Source organism: Limulus polyphemus, unplaced genomic scaffold, assembly GCF_000517525.1.
Source record: "Limulus polyphemus unplaced genomic scaffold, Limulus_polyphemus-2.1.2 Scaffold593, whole genome shotgun sequence".
NCBI lineage: Eukaryota > Metazoa > Arthropoda > Merostomata > Xiphosura > Limulidae > Limulus > Limulus polyphemus.
This window is the reverse complement of record NW_013666203.1, coordinates 404,238-427,775: the sequence shown is the minus strand read 5'-3', so window position 1 is coordinate 427,775 and position 23,538 is coordinate 404,238. Positions and strand designations below refer to the sequence as shown.

Sequence of the window (23,538 nt, the reverse complement as noted above, 5' to 3'; positions counted from 1 at the left end):
AACGTATAATGAGGACCCCTGTATGTCCCAAAATAAAGCTGTTACAAGTTTGCCTTATACTTCATTCATACTTCTGTGTTTAATGTGCAGTATTTATGATTGTTGAAGCTATAAATAGAACTTAGCAAGGCACAAGCATTTCAAAGCAAGCAAATTGACATGACAGGAACATGAGCATAAAGCAACTTTTAAGTTATGCTTGAACTGTAATTACGGTACATTTGCTTGAATTGGTTACAAAGGTCATAGATAAACAATTTAAATACTTGTTTTGGCAAATTATTTAGACATAACACAGTGAGAAAATTTAAAAATATATATTTTCCTTCTTTTCTGAGATTAATATCAGTCTATGAGTATGTGTTAAGAGAGGCATAATGGTAATTGCTAAAATCCCTTTCAGAACATGGGAGGATGGGGGGAGGGGATTTGAAAATCATTGGTTGAAATATTACATTTTTATAGAAGAAATAATGCCAACTTTATGCTAGAAATTAATTGAAACTATGAAATAATTCTTGAAATTCATGAAAATATTCTGAAAAAATTGTGGAATTATTGAAGAATTTGTTTCTTCTTATGATGTGGGTATCTTTTAAACATTGTTTATAACACCTAGCACAAACTGCCTATTAAACACAATGCTGGTAATATTACCTAGCACAAACTATTTGTTAATCATGTTTGATATTACTTGGGACAATTTGTCTGTTAAACATAATGTTGATAATATCACCTAAAGCTGGTAAGTTACTTTCAGTTCATGTCATGATCACATTTTTTTGAAGCCAAGTCCATATATTTTACACCAAGAAATTTAATTAATTTTCTGAACTACTTATTTGTTGGTTTTAAAATACTTTATTTGATAACACTGTACTCTTAAGACTAGACATGAAATTATGATAGTCACATTGTTTTTTTTTTCATACTTGTGTAGGTGTAGGAGCATACTAACTGTAACTTTTTGTTTTTAAGATAAATAGCAAGATCATGGATGTGTTGAGCACTCAGAAAAAGGAAGAAACTGTGACTGGTAGGTTTTGTCATAATTACTGATAAAAGTTAGGCTTAACCTTATGGCAGCTGCTTGTCAGGCCTGAAAAAGTGACACATGATAGTGTTCAAAATATAGTATATATTTGAAGTTCATTCTCATAATACAGAAAGTATAGAAACTATTGAATGTTTATGTTCCTAGATTTTCTAAGCAGTTCTGTTGAAATAGAAACCACTGTGAAATACCTAAACACTATCTTGTTATTTGATTCTCATATAACCTTTTGAGATTTCATATGAGCTTGTTCTATTGACACATTCCAGTATTTCTCTTTTTTTTTCTTATGCTATATTATTCATTTAATGTAATTAATAATTTGATCACAAAAACCAATTTAACATTTAGTCCAATTATGATGTATATAGATACATTATTATTTATTTCATTTCATTTGAACATTTATAAACTGAAAATGCACCTACAAATATGCAGTTTACATTACTGTATATTATTAACCCTTTTGCATCAGGTAGGTGAAAGTGCACATGTCACATCCTTTTACAGAGTTACATTCAGAATTTGATTAAACTACTTTATCATCAATGTATACGAATAAACTTGGCATCAAAAGTTATCAAATTCTAATATTATATAAGCTTTAAGTTCATACTTTTATAAGGAAATATTAAAAAAAAAATAATCCTCAATCTCACCTAGTTTGAAAATTGTGACATTTGCTCTTTAGATCTTCCTTCTTCTCTAATATGTTTTTCATGGGAATAATGTTTGAACTAGAAGTGAGACAGACAATTCTCTATACAGGAAATAACATAATAAAATACTGTATATCATTTGATAGATTAAAACTCTGGTTTTCTTTGGTTATAAAAATATTATATTAAAAGTCAGAAAGAACTACTGGCAATTTATGAAAGAGAGGACGTGACAGGTTGGTGTGGCAAGAAGGATTTTCCAGTTTATGGCTCTGTAACCAAATAAGATTGAGGTTATAAAAACTGTATTTTGCCTGAGTAGTAACTCTATTATAATGAGTAATTTACATTAAATTCCATAATTCTTGTAGGGTGGTAAATATCAAGGAGCTTACCTGAATTTTTAATGGCTCTTATTGCATAGTTAGAAAGCCAGAAAAAAATACAATAGTTAAGGGACATTGTCTGCTTTTTATGTATTATTATTCTGTATTCTGAGGTATAGTATTTAATTAAATAAAAAACCTTTTAGTGGGGTAATAACATTAGTATAAAAATGTTTTAAGATTCATTGACAGTCGACAGCAAAGAAAAAGAAGACCCAGGTAAGTATTATATTTCTTGTTTTTCATGTGTATTTTTTATTATAAAAGTAACTAAAATGTAAAAATTAGAAACTAGTTAGATTAGAATAGGTAAGATAAATAATAATAATGAAACTTCCTCACAATATATTCTCACGAGTAGCTTGTGCATTATGTAGTTCGATACGGTAATATGAGCTACACATTCGCCAAGTGATTTACAACTTGTGTGGCAAGATTATTAGTTAGACTTGTCCTTTTGGTAATAAAAGTGTACAATTAAGTAGATGAATACTGTTACAAGCTTTAAATTATTTAAGATAAATAATTGTGGTTTCCAGTAACAATTTGCAGTCATTCCAAAAAGAAAAAGGTTAACTTAGAATTGTTTCCTTATATTTATATGGTGGTTACAAGGTTGGTGAAATTGACTGATTCTGTATAGAGTTATAGTATAGAAAATAACAGATAAAATATAAAGTTTTTGGAAGAAAACATTTGATGTTTATTTCGGAGGTTTTAGGGATTTTGCAAATTAAATTTGAAAATTTTCTGATGAAAAAAGTATTTTTAATCTTAACATGAAAATCACTTTGTACTGGACAAAGTTTTAGTAAAAGTACTTAGTTAAAAATTCTGATTTATTGTCTACAAAAGACTTTTAATGTTTACTGAAAGCTTGCCAAATTTGTGAAGATAAATTAAATATTTTCAGAGTCAAATTCTGTATACTGTGTAAGAGCCTGTTGTGATAGGGTTAATAAAACATCCCTATATCTTTTTTATTCAAATTATAAGCTGTGAAATGTCAAACTATTACATGCTGATATAATGTGAGGACATTTTCACTTTTTAAATCTCGTGTATCAAATTGCTGTAAATAGAATGCACATTATGACAGTAATTACTTTAATAAAAGAAAGAAATAACTATATAAGGAGATAATAGAGATCTGTAGAAAATAGTTTGTGAGAAATAAAATATTCCCGTACTTCAGTTGAAGCACTTGTGTTTTTGAAGCTTTGAGATTTTGTAAGTTTTTAACCTAAGATTGCAGTCAATCCTATAGAAGTGGATATGTGTCAAAGTGCATGAGTTACAGCCTTTTCCAGAGTTTCATTCAAAGTTTAATTAAACATCTTTATTTTCAAAACATTGTATATATTTCAAATTTTAATTTTATAAGTATTAATTTCTTGATATTTAAATATATTCTCAGTCTTCCCTTACTTGTATCATGTGACATTTCTTTACTTTGAATTGTTTATTTTAAATTTTATTTCTACCACTATATTAACTGTTCTTAGTTTGACATAAATTATATACTAAGCCATAATGTAATGCCTCTAATCTTCTTGCTTTATTGAGATATAAACAAGGAAGTGAAACATGCATGCTATGTCCTCCAATCACACCATGTTTTTAACTAATGTCAATAATTATTTCTGACATTTGTTGTTAGAGTACTTATAACTAATAGAAAGAAAAGGCTACTTTACCAAATTTGTTACAAATCTGTCTTGTTCAGGTGACATATTTAGAAATGTTCAGCCTCAGTTTTACTGTTTTGTATTGTGAAATTTGCCTTGACTAGCTTATGGAATCTTTTTAACCCATTTATAGCTTAGTTAGAAAGCCAGCGAAATGCTTGTAGTTTTAGCAGCTCAGTAGTTCATCTGAAGGTTTATAATGCTAAAAACAAGCTTTCAATGTCTGTGGTGGTACAGAACAGATATTCTGTTGTATAGTTTGTGCTTACCAATAAACAAACAAGCAAAAAAATAAGTTTCTTATTTTTTATATGTATTTTATTTATTGTAATGAAATTAAAATGTAAGACTTAGAAACTTATTAGCTTAGATAAGAAAACTTAAATTTGAAAAAAACATTTACAAAATTACTAATGATAGCACAAACACATCAAGAGACACATTCATGTAAATCAACTATGTATGCTGGTAATTCAAACCTTTGTTTGAACAAAGCTTTCCTGCTGTGATAAATGGGATTTTAGTATAATATATCTGAGAGGACCTAAGTGCAGGTGTAATGCAATAAAACTAAATTCAACTATATTTGAAATCTATAAGGTTTGACTGTAATAATAAATAGTGTGTAACTGTCTTATACAAGATACAGTTGTTCTAGAAACAAAAAAAAAGGTAATTTAGATTCATTTTGTATTTTTTAACATTTTACCATATATTACTATTTTAATACAGTTAATGTTAGAGTGGAGAAAATAACAGATAAAACATAAAGTTTTACTGAAAAAATTAATATTCTTTAAGGAGGTTCTGTAAGTTATGCAAATGAAATATGAAATTTGTAAAATGAGGAGAAGTATTTTTATTCTTAACATGAATATCACCTTGTACTCAGACTATTCGGAAATGGTACTACCTCTTCTCTCACAAAGCTATCTCAATCCTGGTCTGCCCTCTGAGCATTGCTAAAAACATTTGCTATAGTGCACTAATCTTTATACCCTATCAATTTGCATCATTTCTGAATGTGCTGATCATGTGACTACTCTCCACCAATTGTACTGTGCCATCTATATTGGCACAGCTAGCTCCCTCTACTATTCTAGAACAATTCTCACTTTTTCAACTGGCATTCTAGTGTGTATACATATATTTTAACTTGCTCTCCATGTGACTACAAAATTTTGATTGTGCTTGATCACAAATATATATCAATTTCAACTTCCTGTATTTGATTTCCATTGTTTCTACTCATTTGTTTTAGAAATATTTCTTTTTTCCAAATTCTAATTTCTTTGTATGAATTTGAAATTTAATATGGTGGATGATAACATTCCTGTGACAGTCGAGAATGGTTCTGATATGAGTCCCAGGGTCTACAATGTCTGCTGGAGAAGTACAGGCTTTAGTTCACAGGGAATTTGTGTTTTATGTTCAGCTGACAATTTCTTCCTTTTACGTTACAAATTTTTGTGAGGAAGGATATAACTACTGAGTGGAAATTTCTTTCTACAGCACCTTCCACCTGTTACCATGCCTCCATATAATCTCCTGGGTTAGGTATTGTTCTTTTTCCCAGGAGGTCTGTGGTAAGTTTTTTAGCATATATTCCTCACTCCCAGTAGGTATACCCATGTTTAGCGAGTTTATCTGAGCTTGTGTGGATTGATCTAACTTCCTCACACAATGATATAGGTCTTTCATGTTTTCTCTGCTCAGTAATTGGTAAGTTAGACTTTTAAAATTCTTTTCCCATGGATGTTACTTTAGTTTGAATTTGCGTTTAGAGTCGATTATTACATTGTTTTTTGTTTTAATTTTTGGAATACATACGGGTTTTGCACAATAGTTACTGTTTGGGTAATTGTCACTTCGGCCAATTTTGTGGGTGTTTTGGTTTGTTATTTATACTTCCTTTCACTGTTTGTTAGTTAGTTTGTAAGTTCCTTTTTCTTTACAACTAGCCACATCTAATTGGGGATTAGATTTAAATCAAATTTTATTATTGTTAACTGGATGTTTTTTTTTTTTGATTTTCTTAGGTAGGTTTTACTTTTGTGTCTTTTGTCTTATTGGTTCTTTGAGTGTACTTATAAGTTCAATATTTACTTGTCTTTTATCTCCTAAGTTTCTTTAGTGGTTTTGTAATTTTTTTGGGTTTCTTATTGTTTTATGTTTTAGGTCAAATTTCATAGTTTTGAAAGTTTGTTATTTTTATGTACTTTGTGGAGTACAAATTTTTTGGTTTTGTTAGTTTTGTAGTAATGAGTACTTTCTCTTAAGTATGTTTAGTTTATGTGTCTTTTTTGCTACTCTACAAGACAGTTCCATGGGTTCTACAGGTTCTGTCTGAAGGTTTCTGCCTTCAGTTCTGTTCTCCCCCTATCCACTTCCCAGATCTCCTTCCCTCCTCCTTGGGATCATACCACTTCCAGTCATCTTGTCTAGTCTGTTCAAGACCTACTACACAAAGGGGTTGTCAAATGGGTGGTACCCACTCAACTGCGGTTTCACTCCCGTATAATTGTTGACCCTCGAAGTCTTGGAGATTTGTCATAGACCTTTCCCTGTTGAACTGCTATTTGAGCCACCTTACTTCTCCATGGAGTCCTACCTCTCACTTTCCCTGGGATTCTGGAAGACCAAATCTGATTCAGTGCTGTACGTCTCTTTATTGACTTCAGTGGTGCCTTTCAATTAAGTTCCGCCTCAATTGTGTTACTTTTTGATTGCTGGGTGAAGAGCATACCTGTTTCAGAAGTAGTGCTGTACCCCAATGGTGTGCTTTTTTTTTCATATTCAAGCACACCCATTTTTTCAGTGTGGTCTCTTTCTGCTTGATTTGATATTGTTGTGCCTTCCCTGGCCCCTCCACCTTGGAAATGTGGGATTCTAGCTTTGGGTGAAAAGAGGTAGTACTGTTTAAGAAGTTAACATTTTCTTACACTGAAAGTGTATTTCCGATAGGTACTTACCTTCTTCCCCACTGAGATGCCAGTGTTTATGGTTTGTGCCTGCCAATTCTTGAAAGTGAGGATTGTTCTAGAACAGTAGAGGGAGCTAGCTGCACCAGTATAGATGGCGCAGTACGTTTGTTGGAGAATAGTCACATAATCGGCACATGTTCTGAAATGGTGCAAAACTAGTGGTATATAAAGACTGGTGTGCTGTAGTGAAATGTTTTTAGCAGTGCTTAGTGAGCAGACCTGGATTAAGATAACTTTGGGTGAGACAAGGTAAGTGCCTATCGGAAATACATTTTCAGAGTAAGAAAATGTTAACATCTGTAATTAGAGTCTTAATTAGACTGACTCAGTAAATTCACATACAAATATTTAGTAAAAATACTTTATTAAAAATTCTGATTTTTTTTGTGTACAACATACCTGTAGCATTTACTTAAAACTTAAATTTCATGAAGATACATATAGCTCATAATTAAAATATACATTAATTCTTCAATAAGGGGTAAGTCCAAAGGATTGTATGATCATTCTGATCCCAGTTGACTCCTTTATCATATTAAAGCAGTTCGGTGTTACCTCACTCATACTTTTCTCCTTTTGAAGCAGTCAGTACCTTCTTTTCTTACTGTGGGATTTCTTTTCTTCTCATGACTTTGCATAAAAATTGAAAACTTCTAAATGTCACTGTAGGAAACATAAAGTAAGGTAACTATTGAACACTTTTAACCTTGATTTTATATTTGTTTTTACTGTTTACTATGACATTACTCAATACACTTGTAACAGTTGACCTGAAAACATGCTTATTAACAACAGTACATTCACAGGTCTAATGACATCATGCACTTTATACTTGGTTGAAACAAATTTTGAAATTAAATATATATATAATTTAATCTAATATAAATAGATAGTACTTGTATTATTATATATTCGTTATAAATCTTACCTTTCTACCCCTTTTATATAGAATTAAACATGTAAAACTGTTTCAAAAAGACCACTTCTTCTCTAATTTAAACACTTATACTTATTCACTACTAAAAATCTATTTCATAAAACTATAAAAACTTGAATCACTTAAATTATTGTTGGGAGATGAGCCAAATAAGGAATATTCTGTACCTGTCATTGAGAAAAGTTTTCTTTATTTGTGAAATACTTTCTAGGAAATTGTATACTGAGAAACATTTTCTTAATTTAATAAGATATTTAGTAAAAATATTTACTGATTTCAAGAAACTTGGGATAAAGGTAAGGAATAATTAGTTACTTTCTTGGATTAAGGAACAGCAATTAAGAATATATTTCTAGAAGCAGAAAATTTTTAGCTGTTTTTCCTGCTAAATGAATGTTTACAATGTTCATAGAATAGTTATCAATCTTTATATTTTAATTGCTTCCATTCCTTTCTTTCTGCTCAATTTATGTTATTCTTACTCTTCTGTGTAACCTTTTCATCTTTTTTATTGTAATTGGTCTCTACTCTCTTGTTTTAGGTGCTCAACTCACAACCTGTGGGTTTGAATCCCTGTCCCACCAAACATGCTCACCATTTCAACCATGGGTGCATTATAATGTGAGGGTCAATCCCGTTATTCATTGGTAAAAGAGTAGGCAATGGGTAGTGATGACTAGCTGCCTTCCCTCTAGTCTTTCACTGCTAAGTTAAGGATGGCTATCACAGATAGCTCTCATTTAGCTTTGCGCAAAATTCCAAACAAATCATTAAAAAACCTTTGTTTTGGCTGATATCTACATTTTTCATTGCTCTTCATTCCATTCTTTCTACTTGGTTTAATTTTCATTGCCCTTCACTCTTCTAATTTTGCTTATCTTTAAATTTTTTCTTACTCTCCACCTCTTTCTTTCAGCTCATTCTTGTACTTTTATTGCTCTTCTCTCCTTTCTTTTTTGCTGATACTTATATTTTGTTTGTTCTCCTCTACTTTTCTTTGCTCAATTTTGTATTTTTCATTCCTCTTCACTGCTTTCTTTTCTTTCATTTTTGTGTTTTCTTTGTTCTCACCTTTACATTTTCATTGTTACAACTTCTTTCTCCATGCTCATCTTGAAATTTGTATTGCTGTCCACTCTTTTGTTTATATTCACCTTATGCTTTCATTGCTCTTCATTTCTTTATTTCTGCTTATTGTTATATTTTTTGTTGCTCTCCACACCTTTCTTTCTGCTCATTTTTATATTTTCATTACTCTCCATTCTTTCTTTTGCCCAACCTTGCGTTTTCATTGCTTTCCACTCCTTTGTTTTTTCTCAATTTATGTTTTCATTCATCTACACTTCTTTCTCTCTGATTTTCTTTATAATTCATTGGTTCCCACTTCTTTTAGAATTCATCAGCTTACACCTTAGAAGTTCTGTATTGTATTACTATAGTTGCTGTGACTTAGTATTTTTCACAGCACATCTATAACACATTCTTTTGTTTTATTGTTACTAGTGTAACTTAGTGCGTTTTTTTATAGTATCTCATGTACCTAATGTGTATTGTTCTACTGTGTGACTTTAATTCTGATATATAATTTTGTAGTGCATGCTACACCAAAACTTGCTGTAGACTCGGATTCTGATACTTCTATGGAACTTTGTCAAAGTTTGAAGAAGCAAGCAGATGTTTCTAGTGAGTATTATAGCTTCTCCACTCTGAAGGTTGTGTTCAGTATAAAGGTTTTATTCTCTTTTTGCTCTATCTTATTTGTCTCTGTGCTGAATAACTGAGTATATCTGTACAGCACTCTTAAATACCATGTGTTAGGGACTGGGAAATTTAGCCAAATTTTTTTAAAGCAACAGCAATCCAATACTGAAGCTTTAGTTAGCCAGATTTGGGTAAAGCAGAAGCCCTCTAATACTGGTAGATTTAGGCTAGTGATCCAGGTTTGGGTAAAGAAGAAGCATTTTAATTAATGGTATAGATAGCTTTTTTTTTGTGTGTGTGTGTGAAAGGTTAGTTTAGAGTGAGGTCCCCTATCCCAGTGTATTATGTGCTTGTTTATGGAGCAAATCCAGGCAGAGGCAAAAAAGGGAGTCATTGTATAATAACAAATAGTTATATTTCACAACCATACAGTACATAATCATTAGTCATTTAGTTTCTTAGTAGAATTCTGGATTTAGTGTCCAGGAAAATTTATAGTTTGGTGACTACACTTTCTTTTCAAATTTTGGCTCAATGCCATATTTTGCACAGATTTACTTGGCATTTTTCAGCAGAGAATAGAAGTAGTCATTATCAGATATTATTTCTTGCATTGATTAGCGTGTACTGACTTGAAGCCATATTTTTGTTGATTCAAATACACGAGATTGGTGAAGTGTTCTTTCTTCATAGTTGATCACAGTTATGTTTTTTCTTTCTCTTTGAACAACTAAATGCATGTTCATTGTGCTCAGATGTAACAGGCAGAGTTAACGTAATTTTGAGAAGAACAGAAGTATTTTCCATCACAATGTTATGCTGTGTGAGGAAAATAAGCACATCTTCATGATCTCGTGAGAACCAGCCACCATCTTCAAATTTCCAATTGTTTGGAAGCAAACAAATTACAAAACTCTGTTGTGGCTTGTTCAAGACTATCAACATCATACAAGTAAAAATTTAAAAAGTTCATTATCTTTGTATTGCCACTATGAGATGTTATTCAGCAGATGATCAATGTATGATGTTTCTTGGGACAAAGCACTCAAAGGTTGTTAATATTTCCTTTGCTTCCTTGTTGAATCTACTTTTCAACTTGCATATCAACACATCAGGAACTACATTGTACACTTAAACTTTGTTTCATTTCCATATGAAGTATAGGCTCCTCAGTTATCTGGACAGAGTATTTTTGCTGCTTTGATGATGGTCAGGATATGAAACCAAAGGTAAAATATCTCAGAATTTGAAGGACTATGTAACAGACTGTACCCATCTGTCAGATCATGAGAAGAGAGCTCATTTTTTCCATTCAGAATTTCATTGGTGGTGATATGACTTTCATAATGATCCAAATCTGCTTGACAACACTGCTATTTGCTGCCCATTGCATATCTCACAGGAATTTAGGTATTTCAGCATGTAGCTGTGCAGCTACTCACCTCATACTGGTGACAAAGCTGGTGTACATACTTCCCTGAAGACTACAAAAGGACTTAGCTTCCAGAGAGGACATTGCCATTTGAATCAAAACCAGATTGAGTTGTTCTGCAGTACAATGAATGTAAAATGCTGTAGGTGTGAGTTGTTTTTGATTTTGTTTGCAAGGGATTAAAAGATGTTCTACCTGAAAGTTGAAAAGGAATTTTATGATAATAAATGGGTAAAGATACTTGAATACTAACCTGTTTGGAAACTACTGCTTTACTCAGGGTATTTTTAAGAAGGAAATGTGTTTTGTGTCAAGCATGTTGTGGATCACGTAGATCATGTTGAAACTAGAACTTGTAGAGTGTTGTTTTAAAGTGGAAGCCATATGGCTTCAATAAAGTTTTAATTGTGTAAATAGTAAACATTGTTTTTAATTATTTATTATAATTTTAATGGTAGTTTTGCTAAACAAGCTTTTACAACTGATTTCTATTTTTTGGTTTATTATTCCTTCCCTTTATAATTCCTGTTGAAAATTTTTTAATGATATCTACAAAAAGTCATCATATAAAATTAATATACTATTTTACTTTGGTGGTATAAAATATATATATTCATTCTTAAAGTAACAATAGTTTATTCTGTTTTAATGTCAAATAATTCAATATCACTGTTGAAGTAACAATGTTTTGTTCTGCTTTGATACTCTATTGCACTTTTGAAGTATTAAACAAATATTTAAAAAAACTTGCTAAAAATTTCTTGTCTAACAATAGAGGAAAAGTCAGTAAAGTCCATGGAAAGAAAGAAGAAGAAGCCAGTTCATAAATCACATTTTCCTGTATCAGCTGCTTTGGAGAACAGAGGAAAACACTTCAGCTGTGCCGACTGCCTCCACCTGGTGGATCATTTATATCCAGCAAAAGAAACTTGTTTAAGTAGTTCTTTATCATCTGATGTAGAACCTTCAAAACCTCAAGAACAAGACAAGTTTACTCATTTAGGGTTTTTTACAGACAGGCATGCAATGCTTGACCTGTTAATCACTGAAGGTATATATATATATATACATATACATACATATAATTTTTTAAAGTCAACCTGTTTAATGTAAGAAGACAGTAGGAAAACAACATTGACATACTGCTTGTATGGAGGTTATTTTACTTAAGAAATTAGTTTATTTTGTTATACCAGGTAATTTGGAAGTTCAATAATGGGCAAATATTTCAGAACTTGGGTGGTATAGGGAAAAATAATTATCAATGGTATGGAATGAGATGTTGTGGGTCCTACCATGTGACAATAACATTGTGGTCAGTTAAGGTGAATTTCAAGATTGTGTTCTTGGAAACTTTTATTAATATGCATCATATACCAAATATGTAATGTGCAAAAGTGTAGACAGTACCAAATGAACTAGTTTAAACCAGATATAACTTAAAATCATTACACAACAATAGTTATAGGCATAAATACACCCCTTCCATATGTGAAATTGTGCTGAAGAAGATTGAAATAGAACTATAGCAAAGGAGCCATGCATCCTTACCTTAGAAAGGACACTGAAGTGTTGGAAAGGGTTCAGAGGAGAGCTACTAAGATGACACCTGGAATGGAAAGATTGTTGTATGAAGATAGGTTAAAATCCATTTGTTAAAGGAATTGATAGTGTTTATGCATCACCTTTTTATTTTTATTTAAAGGTAAAAGTGGTAAGACTAGGGGACACAAATTTTGGTAGGGTAGAAATCATCTTTAAATAAGTAAGCTTTATTTTTCTAACAGGGTGGTTGGTCTTTGGAATATGTTGCTTTCAGATGTAGTAGATAGATGCAATTAATTTAAAGAAGTTTAAGGAAAAACTTCATAAATATTTGAATGATAAGGGCTGGCTTTGAGGTTTTTAGTGTTTAATTTAACTTAGAGGTTAGGACGGCCAAATGTTTCTTTGTTGTCCTTTAATGTTAAATCATATTACACAACCTTAGGTTTAAGGTGTAAAATCAAATTTTCATAAGCAGGCTATTGCATTTTTGGATAATTTAAAAGGTTAAAAAATATCAAAATGAAAGCCTTCCTTGTAAGGTAGTACAACCATTCTACTGCAGCTGCTCCCATATAATGGTACAACGTTCAGTTGAAAAACGTTTTAACATGATCATAGTGTATGGAGTTTCACTAGAACCCCCCAGGCTGCTTCCAAGTAGTATACTGAATGGTTCCCAGATTAACATCATCCTCCACATCCAATGATAGGAAATGTGTGTCGATGACTGTGTGCTACAGGCTTGTATACAGACCAACAACAGCAATCAATTATGATAACAAAGCCATCATACTGGCATTTGTTACATTTTGTTAGCACATTGAAGACAGCTATTGATTGTTTTGTATCATTTGTTTATACTGTTAGGATGTTTACCTCCTTTGTATTTATGCCTATAACTATTTTTGTTGTTGTGGTATTTCAATTTTGTTTGGCACAGTTCCATAGAAGTGGTGAATTTATGTCTATATCTGTTGTTTTTGTGGAGTAATTGTAGGTTCCTTATTGTCTACACCTTTGCCATTAACATTAAGGGTGTAGGATGCATAAATAAGTTTTTAAGGACGTGACCTTGAAAATTGTCTTCAATGCCCTCAGGATAGACCCGCTATACCTCTTTTCATACTACTAACAATAATTTTCCTATATCTTCTGTGTCAGAATTATTTGCCTGTCAATGAACTTCTGAATTACTTTGTATGTAAATATACTAAGATACAAGATTTTTGTTCATTTTCATTCTCTGAGTTTAAGCTTGTTTCTTAAGACACATAAATTATCTTCATAAGTAACCTCTCTGTTTGCTTGCTGCTTTGTAGGTGTGAAACATAGAGAAAATGGAAATCTTGATCTGGCTTTACAACAGGAATTGTGGATAGGAAATGTTGGTCCTGCTTTAAGAGAAGCTGCAGAGAAAAGACAGCTGAGTGATTGGCTTGTAGCTTTAGCACCATTAGGTGAGTGACAAATAAAATATGTTTATTTTTCTAAGGGTTTTATTTGCTCTTAATCATTGTGGAACATTAATGTATTCTTTTTTTTTCTCAGTTTGATAAGGTTATTTTTATATTTATTATTATTAATATATTTTTAAGATTTTCAAGGCTGCTGCTGATGTGCTTTTAAGAAAAAATTGTTTGGCTTTTATTTTCTATAAAATGAATTTTTCACCTCTTGAAGTCACTTAGAAGTGAAAAAGATGTTCACTTTTGTGCCACATTTTATACAACTATGAATCCTAGTGTGTGATATCCTACAACTAGCTGTGATGTATTAGATATTCAAATAATCATAACTGTATGTTTATATTCTTGATAATAGAGTTAGTTAATTTCACAGTGTCAGTTTTCAAATGTATTTAGTAATTTGACAGAAAAACATCTTTCTTTGTAATAGTGATAAACATTAAAAAAATGTTTAAAAACAATTTAAGGCAAAAATCTTTCCCTCTTAGTAGGAGAATTATTCTGATCCAAATTTTCTAATGTTCTATCAGTAATATGCTGACTTATAGCTAGAATCATACAAGACCTCATGTTCTTTATATATATATATATGCCATGTTCTTATATGCCTTTGTCACTCTCAGGTACACTGATCTTTGATACATAAAGTGTAGTAATGTTTCAAACATAAGATTTGTTAGAAAATGTGTTATAGAGTTCATCTGTATTCTGACGTGACTGAATTAACGAAAGAAACTGGATATGGTAAAGATATCATTTTGGCAACTTTAGAACACCCTTTGACAGGGAACTTAGCCACATATTATGATTTCTCTTGTCATCTCTTTAAGAGGTTGCATCCAACATAGTGGTCAGTATAGACTTGGCAGAAAAGCGAGAAGATTTAAGAATTTTGACTTGTGTGGCTAAATACAGGATTTGAAATATTTGGTGAATTTTGTTTCTCATGGGTCATAAGTTCAGTTAGTAGTAAAGGGTTGGAAGTAGTAACTGAACTAGATAGTTACAAACAAAACCTATTCTGTGAGAAGATTTTAGGTATCAGGAGTTAAAACAATATTTTCAGTCAAGTGTTATTTTTACAAACATACTCATGAATTATTGCCAGAGAAAATATCACTAAACACCTATGAACAACATATATCACTTTCTGCTGGGCCATTGTCCTGTCATGACAACTTCACAAGTTATAAACAAGTTTTCTACAAATGTCTAGTTGTGAAAACAGAGTCCAGCTGTAGTATGGTAAGGAGAGGGGTAGAAATTGTTTGTGTGGTGTCCCTACACAAATAACTGAAATCAGGTGGGCATTTTTTCAGACACCAGCCATCATCTTCTGAGTATGAGAATCTATTAGATGAGCATTATACCTCCATAAAATGTAGTATTTGATACAAGCTTACAACACCTTGAAGGAGATAAAAGCAATACCTCAAACGTAATATCACAGACTAAATTTCAAATATCAATTTGCAAAGAAAGTAAATGTTAAACAAATGTACAAAACTGTAAGCTTATGAAATATTACAGCTCAAACAGTTGAGTTTAATACAACTAGAGCTTGGCAATTAATTAGAGTAACCAATAAAATCAGCTAGTTATGAGCTTTTATTACATCAGTTAATGTCACAAAAATAATCAATTTAAATTAGTGTTTATGAGTATTACTGTTTTCAATTAATTCAACTGTCCAAGTTATAAAAAATACAGCTATTATAATTTTTCATTTTTATTTTTGATTAATTCAGGGTTGCTTTAGCTTAATCAATTAGCTTCAAGACTCATGAAAATAATTAACTAATCAAAATTATTATTCCCAATTTTCACTAATTTTGATTATTCCAAGTATTCAAAAATAATTGATTAGTTTAATATAATTCATTATTGAGCCCAGTGATTATTCAGTAATGATATTCCACTAATCTCCAAATTTTTACTACATCATACCAATCAAAATATTTGGTGCACAATGCTTTTTTGTGTGCAGTATATAAGTTTGACTTTCTTAAGAATATTTCTTTTCTGCCAAATTGAACATATTCTTCACTAGCTTTAATGAAAACATCATGTAAAACTGTGTCTTCCCTTAATGTAATGTAAGGTTATTTTTACTTTTCCATGCTGTATGATACAGTATGCAGTCAGACTAAGAAAGTTTAGTACAATAATTAAGAGGAAAGCTTATTTACTGTCCTAAACACCAGAAGTTGAACTATCACCATATTGTTCCATCATCTATAGGTCAATCAAACTAGTATGGTTGACATATAGGGAAAACAAACAGAAAATCTAATGAAACAAGGACTTTTCCTATATGATTTTTCACCATATTTATGGGTCAACATACATACAGGGAAATTAAACATGGAAGATCTAATGAAACAAGGACTTTTCTGATACTATGTAACAAAATCTGATTCCTCTCTGTTACTTATTAAGGGCATAGTCTTTTCAGTGTGCATCTGGAAGTTGGGTACAGATCCCTTATATAGGAAAGTATGATCTTGTGTGTAAACAATACTCTACCCTCTATATATCGGCTGGGTCAAAGTAACCAATCTTGTAACCAAAAGGTAATCATGAAAGTATACATATTATAACTGAATTTACTAAGTGTATTTCCATGAAATATTGCTTGGATTTAGTAAACTTTATAAGTCTGTTGTACACAAAAATCATATTTTTTTATTAAATATTTTTACAAAACATTTGTTGTAGATTTATGAAGCCTTTACTAAGTCAGTCCCCAATACAAGGTGATTTTCTTGTTTTGAATAAAAATATATTTTTCATCTTAAGGATTTCATTTGCATAACCTCTAGATCATCTTGAATGAATATCAATTTTTTTTTCAGTAAAACTATATTTTATCTGTTATGTTATTTTTGTTACCCTAACACTAGCACCAGTTAATTTCAATGACCTTATAATTACCACATAACAAAAAAGTGAAATAAATTACACTTTTTAATTCTTTCTAGAATGACTGCATTATGTCACAGACAACTACAATATTTATTCTTCCAGCCAAAGCTAATATATTTCAAATATCATGTTCATGTCGATTTTTGCTTTACTTTCACTTAGAGTATGGCAAAGTATCTAGATACCAGCATGATCTGCCAAATTTCTGCATGCCTTGCTCAAGAAATGTGCTCGTGCTATTGAGTATTTTATTATATGTAATGTTTTTCCTAACATAAGTTTTCCTGTCTAAAGTAATAAGTTTCTAATTTTTACATTTTAGTTACTTATATAACAATGAATAAAAAAAAATATACATGAAACACAAGGAATTTAGTACTTACTTGTGAGTCTTGTTCTTTTTTGCATTCAGTCTTGATAAAAGTTAACCCTAATTTTTGGTAGGGTTATTGTTAGTATTTTACTGAATTTTTATTTATTTTAAATAATCGATTTAATGTAACTATAAAAAACAAAAAAAGGTTGTAGCATGTGCACTTTGACCTGCCCTTATATATATAGGGTTAATTTTGCAATTGCACACATACAAATATGTTCATATGGTTTCTTATGTAAACATTTGTCAATATTCACCACAAGATTACACCTTGATGGTGAGAAAAAAGGATCAGAAAGTCTTATCAGCTTAAAGATGCATTAGTTACTCCAGCTCTTAATGTTTGAGCATTACATTACCTGTCCTAGCTGTGCCCGTCCAGTAAGTAATACATCTACACCACAGAAATGCCACTACTGCTTATTAAATAAATCACAGCTAGACATCACTGTGACATCCAACACTGCTAGTAAGGTAAGGTTCACAACACTCTTGATAATATGTACTATAATCAAGTGACTATGTAGAATGTCATGTAAGCGTTCTACTGATAATCCTTATTTGACCATCCTGATTGTTGGCTAAGCAGCCAATCCCTGCTATAATAATCAGGAATTAGACACCTGTATCTTGGCTGACTAGCAAGGAGTTCAAGCCATTCTTTCACTGGCTTTTCCATACCTGACTCCTCTTAGACAGACAGATACGTATTATCTTCATTTTCCTTGTAATTAACTGTTGAGATTGAGAAACACAGTGGTTGTACTCTGATTTATTAACCGTCTCAGCCTCAAATTTGTGGCCAAATTAGCAGATAAGTTTTTAAGTGACATACACCTTTAGCTTGTCATTAAGGTTTCCTCACACACCACATAACCGCTGCAGCTTGTAGTTTGGTGGATTGAGCTATCACAGGACAGGAACCAGGTCAGCCAGAAGTGGGTTAACTTTGTAGGATAGGCATGTGTCAAAGCTATACCTAGTTTCCTTTACTATTTTGTTTCTTTAGTATTTTGATGTAACATCTCTTCCATCATATAATAGACTTATCTATACATTGCTCAGAACACACATTACCAACAAACTGAACTAATATATCAACCCATGAGTTAGTTTTGGCTTACTTGGTGAAGTCTTTTATGACAACTAACAAATACTGATTCTCTCTATAAATCTCTGGGAGAGGACCAACTATTTCCAGGGCTATTTTCTTCAAAGTAACTACTGTTTCCTGCTGAAGTTTTTCCTGGTAGTATCCAATCCTTACATTATGCAAAATCTCAGATATATCCGGCTAAGAATTTTGGAACCACTAGTTTTTTCACAGATCAAGAACCACAGCTCTGTGGCTTATAGCAGTAGTGTAGCACATCATTCTGTTCTCTTATTGTTCATATAAGTGCCAAAATGTATGTGCATCTACCTTGCTGCATTGCATGTAGTACCCAAACTAAATCCAGCTCTTTTAAATTATTTCCTTAACTCCTCAAGCCTGACTTGTGAAATTTATCTACTAGTAGACTCATCACTAACTTTATAGTTGGAAGTTGCTACTGCTATAATGGATATCACTGTGGCATTTTAAAGACATTTTTAGTTTGAAAGGGAAAATTGGGCAAGGCATTTGAAAAATTAATGTTGTTATGTGTATTTGGGCACGTGAGAGTCCCTCAGTGGCAATATATTAATATATCTGTTTTTGCATTAAAATTAATAACTTCTAAATGTCACCATTTAATACACACTTCAAACATAAAGTGTGGTAACCATTAAATACTTTTTAACATTTTTTTTTTTCTTGCTATATTTTCAATTTATAGTGAAATAAAAACCACTTTATGAATATATATATATATATATACTGTGCTGTTTTGTATCCAAATGCTTAATCAAGTCCAGACTTGGCATCAGTCACTCTACTGCCTGTCCTACTCCATGCCATCACTGGTACAGTCTCACCTCCACTAATGGCCAGTTTTAATCCCCCAAATCATTTTTTGTACATATTTTGCTTCTCATGACCACTCAGCCCTTTTACCCAGCCAATGACCACTAAATTTGCCATAATTGAGTCCAAACTTTTCTGTGAAATGGCCACATAATTGTGTATTTTCATAAAGAATGTGTTCATAGTCAAATAAGAAGTATATAAAGGGAATATCCATAAGTCAAGTTTGCACAAACCACAAGTTTCAAGACTGAGTATGTAAGTTAAAGTTGTGGCAATTGGGCAAGAATATCTGTATTTGACAAGATTCCTATCCCTGAAATATACACAGCAAGGGGAATATACATTTTTGGTGCATGATAGAATTCCAAATTAAAGAAACTGCAAACCAAGCAAAAATCACTGACTTTTTCAAGTTAAACAATTAATGAAAATGTATGCAATACAGCAATACAATGTAATGCATCATTAAAAGTGATAGAAATGTAAAAACAGAATATAACATTTGTTGTATTTGCTTCGAGAAAAGAATAATAATACTTGTTTGAAAAATTTTGTTTGCAGTGTTTACTTCTCCTTGTCTTTGAAATATCTTTCGGATGCATTCTTTTATTTCTCTTTCTTAGGTTAACAGTAACTTCTATGTGTAAACAGGAATCATTATTCAGCAGCTACTTCTGTTTAACAGTCAAAATGATCCATTCCTTTGCTGGTGATTAAAAATTTTGTACTGATCTGGCTTTTTTTTATTCCAGAGACATGAACATACCCTACAACATGTGGTTCCTGTTCTCAGTTCACAGAATATGTTGTTGAAGCAGATGCAATATCATTCTGTTCTGGGTGATTCTGAGCATATAATTGAATCATAATGGTTTTATCTCAGGAAGGTTCATGACTGCTCTTTTGGGCACTTATACTTTCTGCTGTTTGTAAAACAGTTCCAATATCTTCTTTGCATATAAAGATGTTCCCACTTTGTCTTGGGTATTCCAGAATGTATATCATCATAATGACCCTAAGTCATTCATGTTTCCTGCCTGAAGTTCATGAACATAACTAAACCTGTAGTTTGGGAACTTCCAGTTTAAAGTTCTCCTTCATGAACATGATTTAGACTCTGAACACAGTCCTGTGAACAGAGTAAGACCTAAGTCCAAAAGGGAACTTCTCCTAGACCATACCATGATTTGGGATTGCAGTTTTCCTGTAGTGACCAACTCCTCCTCTTTCCCATAAGTCTTTTATGTGTAAAATGGCAGTTCTAAGTTTTATCAAAGCTGAAACATGCATTCTAAGATAGTACTAAGAATCACAGAAGAGAGCACACACGCACACCCATAAAAATACAGATTCTTGGATATCTAATGGGGATAGGCAAGATCTCATAACTTAATTTCTCTTGAGAAAATAAAGGGTAGTAGATGATCTTATTCAAGTTTATATGATTATCAGGGAGGTTTGATAGGATAAAGGCTTCTGATTTTTCTGTTCTGGATTATGAACATGATAGAATGAAAGGACGCATGTTTTTTACTGAACACATAAATGCTGTCATCAGTGATCAGTTGTATTATATGTGGTGATGTTTTAATGCGTGCTACTGGATGCAATCGTCAATTATCGGTGGTATTATATGTGGTAGTCCTTTTACTCAACACTATTGTATGCTGTCATCAGTAATCAGCCTTATATGTGGTGGTGTTCTTATTGAACACTTGGATGCTGACGTAAATGATCAGTTATTGTGTATCTTGTTTCTATTGAATACTGTCGTTGTTTTTTGCTGAAAACTATTGGATGCTTTCATCAGTTATTAGTATTACTATTTGTGGTAGTGTTTTTGCTGAATATTATAGATGTAGTTGCCAGTGACCAGTCATAGTGTGTTGTTTTTGCTGAACACTATTGGATGCTGACATTAGTGATTAGTCATATGTGTGGCAGTGTTTCGACTGAACAGTATTGGTTGCTGTCATCATTTATCACTCATGTATAGTGATGTTTTTGCTGAATACTATTTGATGCTGTCATCAGTGTATAATTGTATTATCATTATTGGATGCTGTCATCAGTAATCAGTTGTATTTTGTGTAATGGTGGTTTAATAAACATTTTTGGATACTATCATCATCTGTCAGTTGTATTATGTGTGGTGGTGTTTACACTGAACAATTGCATGCTGTATCAGTGATAAGTCATACGTGGCAATATTTTTCCTTATAACTGTCGGATACTGTCATCAGTGATTGGTTGTATTTTGTGTGGTGTTTTAATAAACATTTTTGGATACTGTCATCATTGATCAGTCATATTATGTGTGGTGGTGTTTTACTGTCATCAGTGATAAGTCATATTATATGTGGTAATATATTTACTGGTAACTGTTGGATACTGTCACAATGGAGATGAAAAGAAGGGAAACAATAAAGTAGGGATTTCCACGTAGAGATAAATGAAAGTAAACTGATAACTGTTGGATATTGTCATTAATAATCAGTTGTATTTTGTGTGGTGGTGTTTTTACTGAACACTTGAATACTGTTATCAGTGATAAGTTGTAATATATGTGTGGTAATATTTTTACTGATAACTGTTGGATACTATCATCAATTATCAATTGTATTTTGTGTGGTGGTGTTTTTACTGAACACTTGCATGCTGTTTTCAGTAATCAATCTTATTACTTGAGGTGTCGTCATCCCAAATAATCTCTATTTGTGGTTCTGTTGTCGCTGATTGGTCTCTCTGTATGTTATTTTCTAATCACTGAGTGATGCTTGTGCTGTTTAGAATGTATTTCAGATTTACATGTGTTATTATTTACATGATACTCCTGCATAAAAAGTAAGAGAAGACACAAACAAAGGAAACCACATTAATTTCCTTGATTCTTTTCAGTTTTCTAATTGTCAATTGTTTAATTCTCAAATGGTCGTGATGTTCTGTGAACTCAATACACACACACATGTAGTCATGGCCAAACCTTTTGGCCAGCTTTGATGTGGTGAGCACAGTTTTTCATTCAGAGTTTTAGTGGTTGTTTTCCAGTTAACAAGTAGTAGATGGTGCCAGAGTATAGAATAGGAGATATATATATTTATTGTTGCGTATATGAACTTGTGTATCTCCACTGGATGTACAGTTTCATGATGACCTTTTCCACATTTTAGAAAAACATTTTTTGTGTATTTGAAAATATTTTAATAATACAGAAAATTTTCTTCTATATGAAACTTCATTAAACTAATTACATCAATATTTTGTAGGATCTCGGACCTTATGGCTTGAGATGTGTGAAAAGTATGCTCAACAGTTAGCTGAAAATCAAAAGTATCATCGTGCCTCTCTCTATTTGTTGGCTTGTCATAAGGTCTATGAAGCTATTGATGTTTTGAAGGATCATAATTTGTTCAGGTACTTCACTTTCAAAGCAGTTATAAATTTTTAAGTGTGTTTTTTTCTCTACAGTCGTGATATGCAGTTCATACGAGTACATCACAAACGAGGATAAATGTGTATCAAAAAGGACAATTTTTTGCCAAGAATGCGAGTTATTGTTCAACTCACGTTATCAAATTACCTTACCCACTAGCTATTCTGAGCTTCCTGTGTGCATGCCTCCTGAAATATTTGTATTATATTATTATTTATTTTGCCTAATCTAACCTTAACTAACCTAAAGAGATATCTGTTTTTACATTTTAGTTACTCTCATAATAAAAAATAAACAAGAAATAAAGTACTTATCCGAGTATTCTTTTTCTTTGCTGTTGACTATCAATGACACTTAACCCTACTTTTTTTATATTAATGGTAGTAGTGCATTAAATAATTTTTAATTAATTAAATAATGCACCAAAAAACATAGAATAGTAACATGCAAAAAGCAGACAATTTTCTCTAACAATCTCAATTTTTCTGGCTTTCTAACTATGCGACAAGAGCCATTACAAATTCATCCAAGCTAGTCTTGTGGGAACAAAACCTGTACTACAAGTGAAATTGATGATTATTTGTTCAGAACACAACATAATATAATACGTCATTTGATAGATGAAAACCTTGGCTTTCTATTGGTTATAGATAATATAGAATTAGATGTAAGAAAGAACTATTAACAAATCCTGAAAGAGAGGATGTGACAGGTCGGTGTGGGAAGAGGGGTCTGATTTTCTATTTGATAGCTCTGTAACAAAATAAAATTGAAGGTTATAAAAATTATGGTTTGTCTGAACAATGACGATTTTATAGTGAGTAATTTACGTTTAATTTCATAGTTACTGGAGGGGTGGTGGATAAAATAGAGAAGATACCTAGAGAAAATGTGTCACATGTGTCCTACAGGGGATTTTCAGGATTTTTATATTGCTTATAGAATTAAGAACTTAAAACTTGTATACTATTAAAATATGGATTATTAGCTAAAATTTT

The 23,538-nt window shown here is 31.8% G+C and overlaps 1 protein-coding gene across 4 annotated transcripts in view; it reads left to right on the top strand.

Annotated features, from left to right (window-relative positions):
* LOC106459328 (gem-associated protein 5-like) overlaps positions 1-23,538 on the top strand; it is a 128,687-nt gene that overhangs the window by 74,784 nt on the left and 30,365 nt on the right. For 3 of the 4 annotated variants that reach the window (XM_022385804.1, XM_022385805.1, XM_022385803.1), the window contains exons 16-21: positions 979-1,036; positions 2,280-2,318; positions 9,302-9,391; positions 11,617-11,892; positions 13,709-13,846; positions 22,374-22,521. In XM_022385804.1, the coding sequence (XP_022241512.1) occupies positions 979-1,036; positions 2,280-2,318; positions 9,302-9,391; positions 11,617-11,892; positions 13,709-13,846; positions 22,374-22,521 (749 nt within the window). The remainder of the gene's footprint in view (positions 1-978; positions 1,037-2,279; positions 2,319-9,301; positions 9,392-11,616; positions 11,893-13,708; positions 13,847-22,373; positions 22,522-23,538) is intronic. The other variant, XM_013918948.2, reaches the window with a different exon arrangement.